General features: G+C 34.2%; 1 protein-coding gene across 1 annotated transcript; it reads right to left on the reverse strand.

Annotated features, from left to right (window-relative positions):
• Window positions 1-2,877: 2,877 nt before the first annotated feature.
• Window positions 2,878-4,270, reverse strand: TRIADDRAFT_62020 (uncharacterized protein; the record flags this gene model as incomplete). The annotated part of the gene is made up of 4 exons (XM_002117958.1): window positions 2,878-3,032; window positions 3,231-3,294; window positions 3,469-3,574; window positions 4,203-4,270. 4 exons carry the CDS (start codon window positions 4,268-4,270, stop codon window positions 2,878-2,880), a joined length of 393 nt encoding a protein of 130 aa, XP_002117994.1.
• Between the last annotated feature and the right edge of the window lie 1,798 nt (window positions 4,271-6,068).

The following is a 6,068-nucleotide window of genomic DNA, read 5'->3' on the forward strand; positions in this document are numbered from 1 at the left end:
TTCAGTAGGCTACTAGTCCAACTTTTCTTCTTCAAATGTGGATTTCAAATAAAGATAAAACTTTGTAAATCAATAAAAGCCAATACTGTACATTAGCAGTTTCTACCAAAGCAAAAACTTTACGGCTGTTTGATTATAATGACTCTACCGTACTTAATTCTCTTGTGCCAGACTAGTATACATACACAATCGCATAGTGTGCATCATATTATAGACTTTTTGATCAAGTGAGCCCTTGTGATGAATACGGCACTGTGCAATTATGGAATGATTAAAGGCATGCACTGTGCATACCCATGTACTTTTCATCGATACCATATACGGCCCACAAATTTCGCCATTCTCATGTTACCTACCGTATACTGTCATGAGAATACGTTGAAATTTGGTTTGCCGCAGTTACGACATAACCACTTTTTTTAATACGCTTTACCATCATGAACGAGATGTAGCTATAAGGATGAGAATTTAAAGAATCGTTCAATATCTTAACATAGTACTACGGGCATGCGATAAGTAAAGGTAGGAAAAATTGATAGCTATAAATACAGAGTTGCTAATTGACATCTGTATTAAGTAAATAAGAAGACACCTACAAATACTGTTCATCACTGAGCGAAATTGCTGCTACAGTGCATTGCAGAAAGCCATTTGGTACCCTACTACAGAATGCAAACGTTCGCTTCTCTCAAGTCGAACAGCATATGATTGTAGTATAGAGACGTGATTCGTGAAAAAAAAGTTTACTGATATTTCACACACCATGGATACGAGTATAGCATGGTATTGCATATCGTGCACATTTTAACAGCATATGATTGTAGTATAGAGATGTGATTCGTGAAAAAAATTTTACTGATATTTCACACACCATGGATACGAGTATGGCATGGTATTGCATATCGTGCACATTTTATCGTCACAGATGAGAGTTGGTGTTAATGGGCAATCAAACACTAGTTGCATCAGCAGTAAATATTTCCCAAAATTTCCATGATAATAAATACAAAATCGTTGTAGGTACAGACTAAAACCACTACTGAAAGGATTTCGTATATGCAGATTATGTACTGCAGGAATGAATTAATTAAACAGTACACAAAGGTACGAAATTGATAGTAACGCTTACTAAATTATACACCACCTGACAGCATCGTACTATTAAATTGTGTAAGACTAAAATATAAACTAGCCCATTCATTTTCTTTACAGACGATAAGCAAAGTTCATACAATGTATAATTTGTGCCCAATTTCTAACCTGTGCTGTAGGAGACGACAACAGCAGTTGTGTTTATTAACAAATATACTCATATATGCGTATACATATATAATACATTACAGTACTATTCTAGATATCATTTTAAAGCTATTAATGATTTAAGTCAGAGTTAGTTTAGTAATTATAGAAAACAATTACTGTATTGGCGATATTACAATGTAAGTCATACTGGATTATGATGGTCGAAATGAAAACACAAATTAACATCAGGAGACAGGAGTAAATGCTCCAAGCCGCATTCTAATCGAACAAGTTTAAAATAACCATTTTACATTTTACGTCATACATCGACACATTAACAGCCTCCTAAGTAAACTTTGTGCTCTCCACCTCAAACAACAAGGTAGACCAATAATTGTAACAGGCTTAAATCGTCAGGTTATACAGTTAGAGCAATTGCTTAATCTCTGACAGGTATCATAAGGTACCAACAGAAGGCAGGTAGTGATTCGAATTAGCCCTCGAGCACCTTGTCATGCATTATCACATGTTGTATATTGCGTCATCGCCAGCTGGATAAGCAGAGGTTCTCAGTGTATTTACAATACGAATGGCGTACATATGATGAATATACAAAGACAATGCAATGACACTGCTAGCGAATCGCTGCAAAACTTACTTTGCATTTAAGGGCATGCAAAGTCGTATAAATAGAAAATAGCCTTGTTAATAAAAAAACTCCAGCGGAATTCTTATATTGTGCAGTAAACTATGTTACATTACTGTAATGTATACCTTATGTTGATTCTGTTATTTAAAGTAATCATTTCCTGCGAATCACTTCACCTGAAATACCTATTTCACTTACAGCTGTGATAGCCAACACAAAACATAATACTCCTATTTTGACCATGTTATCGAAATTAAAGACTGTAAAAAGAGTAATGATATACCATAGCTAATATCATAATAACGTCATTGGTTATACTATCTCAGCATTTATGGGCTATCAATGCTTATGATCTCTACGTTTATGATGTAACCTATAGTCTAACTTGTACAGATTACAATAACACAATACGAAGCATAACTCTAAATTCCGTTGACGAGCTATCAATGTATAAGCTTCAACTTTTCCTTCCAAGATTCGTTAATACAACAAGTTTCTAGCTTCCTAGGAACGCCAATAAATTAAAAGAAGCGTAAACTCAAATACAAAATAGCTTGTGTATAAATATGCTTTCGATTATTATTACTAAAGTCTTCATAGATTAAAATCAGTATACGAGATATCAATATATATACGGTATAAACAACGTATTGAGTTGCATACCCGATAGTCCTTTTCTTTTCTTAGAGAGTACCTCAGATGTTTTACTTCAATATTAAACAAATAGCACATTACAAATTAGATAACGTATTATTCAAGATACATAATTCTATTCTCAATTGCCACTTAGAAAGTAGTTATGATCAAAAATGTCCTTTTCAACTTCAACTACTGGCAATGAGGATGCATCGCTAATATTTATGTAATAAATAGCCAGTTAACAGCTGAATCAATTTGCAATTTTTATCGGGTGATAACATAACTTTTATTATCTAAAATCGTTGACTGTAGATAAAATCGCTATAATAAACGCAGAAATGGACTAATCAATACCTATTTGAAACTTCATTATGCCCATAGTCGCTCGATGCGGTCTGCTTGTCATCAGGATTTAAATCAACATCGCCAATAGTAGTGACAGTAACGAAATGGTCAGGATAATTATAAGTTACAGGCGTACTGTCATCGTTTTCTTCTTCAGCTGTTAAGATAGATGAAATCATTGCTCCAGTTATAATGTGAATCAGTAGACATATCATTGTATATCAAACTGACTAATCATTGCCTAATAATATGAGGAAATGTTGCTACTAAAGAAATCGGTTTCTATTTTTAAAATTGACGAATGATTTCCAATTTAGCCAGATTAGCTGGTATACTTATAGACACCAATACTTACCCTTAATTATTTCATTGATGCGTTGCTCACGCTCATGAAGTTTTTGTTCCAATTCCTTTTTCTTCTGCAAGAGCAAATGGTAAAGCAATCTGTTAGGCAATTTAAACTCATCCTCAAGTAATGTTATCAACATGGTTTAAACATGGGGTGAATGTACACTAGTACAGTGACTATGAGTATATTGTACTATCTTTGCTGTCATGTACAAATTATGGATAATGAAATAATGGTTGAGTACTTTTTGTTTGGCATTTCTAATGCAATCTTTCTTTAATTTTTCCTCCTGCTCTTTAGCCTTCTTTCGTCGCATGTTCTTACGTTTTCTAAATCCCGTTAAATAGTCCCTGTTATATAAATATGCGTAAAAGGAATTCAAGTTGATGTTTAATTTTCAATAGCAGATGCCATTCATTCATTATATTATGACTATTTTATGAAACTATAGGCTAATGATAAAATTGACTCGAACTTAATTTATTCATAAGTGGACTAGTACTGCCTCAACAGATCATGTGGTAGCAATCATTAACACGGAATAAAAGTATCGAGATTTATAAAGCGTGCATCTTGTATACGTCTAGTGCAAGCGCATGGTACTTTGTAAGGACAAGAGTTCATCGAGATTGCATTGCTATGATTGCGAAATAAAGGAAATTACTGCACTGGCAGTCCCTTATTCTCGTCCTTTCGTTGACTTGGTGCCATTAGCAATACACCTATGCATCTTTGATAACTGGGCTAGCTACTTATCAGTAGTAGTGTAGTATGACTCCTTAAGTACTCGTAGATTTATGAAAAATAGATGATCTATTAATTGCACAGTTGCATTGAACTGCATTGCAATTTGCTGTATGCTATACTGTAACAAGCTAATTAGTCTTTACAAGTACGTTCGGTACATTACTGCTCGTAATTTGTCTATTACCTATGGTATGTACTGTACATACGTAGATGGAAGTAAAGAGCACTGACCTGCGAGAGTCTTCATCAAAAGTGAGGATCAGTTTATCTCTCTTACTTTTTTTACTTTTACCCTTCATCGTTATCGAATTATTCTCTGCACGTTGGCCGTCAATAGAAGCAGCTCGAGCTAACAAGATGCAGATTATCTATCGGTCACCGTAACATACTGTACAGACAGTACAGTACAGTACAGTACAAAGAAAGAGTTCGTTGATGGAAGAGGATGAATGCTGTAGCTTGTAGTCATACAGTACACAAGACTGACTGTCACGAATACAAGAAAAGAAAAATGTACAGTACTACGCAGTACAGTACAGTATACTGTAGTACTGTACACTGTACAGTACAGTAGGCCCAGCCATAATAACCCCGATTACTCAGATACTCGGCGTATTTGAATAATTGGATGAAATTTGAGGTACAGACTCCTAGAATAATGTATCTCAGATACTCAGTATATTTGAATAATCGCATGAAATTTGAGGTACAGATTCCTAGAATAATGTATCTCAGATACTCAGCGTATTTGCATAATCGCATGAAATTTGAGGTACAGACTCCTAGAATAATGTATCTCAGATACTCAGTATATTTGAATAATCGCATGAAATTTGAGGTACAGACTCCAAGAATAATGTATCATCGTTTAACCTAGAATAATGTATCTCAGATACTCAGCGTATTTGAATAATCGCATGAAATTTGAGGTACAGACTCGTAGAATAATGTATCTCAGATACTCAGTATATTTGAATAATCGCATGAAATTTGAGATACAGATTCCTAGAATAATGTATCTCAGATACTCAGCGTATTTGAATAATCGCATGAAATTTGAGGTACAGACTCCTAGAATAATGTATCTCAGATACTCAGTATATTTGAATAATCGCATGAAATTTGAGATACAGATTCCTAGAATAATGTATCTCAGATACTCGGCGTATTTGAATAATCGCATGAAATTTGAGGTACAGACTCCTAGAATAATGTATCATCGTTTAACCTAGAATAATGTATCTCAGATACTCAGCGTATTTGAATAATCGCATGCAATTTGAGGTACAGATTCCTAGAATAATGTATCTCAGATACTCAGTATATTTGAATAATCGCATGAAATTTGAGGTACAGACTCCTAGAATAATGTATCTCAGATACTCAGTATATTTGAATAATCGCATGAAATTTGAGATACAGATTCCTAGAATAATGTATCTCAGATACTCGGCGTATTTGAATAATCGCATGAAATTTGAGGTACAGACTCCTAGAATAATGTATCATCGTTTAACCTAGAATAATGTATCTCAGATACTCAGCGTATTTGAATAATCGCATGCAATTTGAGGTACAGACTCGTAGAATAATGTATCTCAGATACTCAGTATATTTGAATAATCGCATGAAATTTGAGGTACAGACTCCTAGAACAATGTATCTCAGATACTCAGCGTATTTGAATAATCGCATGAAATTTGAGGTACTGACTTCTAGAATAATGTATCATCGTTTAAGCTATTTACGCTGAGTATCTGAGTAATCGGGGTTATAATGACTTGGCCTACTGTCGTTTCTACTGAAAAAGAAAAAGTATTGTACATACTTCACAGTACAGTTGACACTCACACTGCTCAGGTCTTACAGTACAGTATTGTACTATACAGTACAATGTACTATACTGTACAGAGAATAGTGAACAGTAGAGACCCTCTAGTGAACAGTAGATACTGTACAGTACAGTAATTGTTGGAAAAAAATCAATAAAATCAAAATCAAAAATTATTATAATACTGTACAGTAATTATAAACTGTAAATGACTGAATTGAGTATCCGCCGATTCCGCTTATTACATACGAAATGAGACGATTTTC

Source organism: Trichoplax adhaerens, genomic scaffold, assembly GCF_000150275.1.
Source record: "Trichoplax adhaerens TRIADscaffold_33 genomic scaffold, whole genome shotgun sequence".
In the NCBI taxonomy this organism is placed as follows: domain Eukaryota; kingdom Metazoa; phylum Placozoa; class Uniplacotomia; order Trichoplacea; family Trichoplacidae; genus Trichoplax; species Trichoplax adhaerens.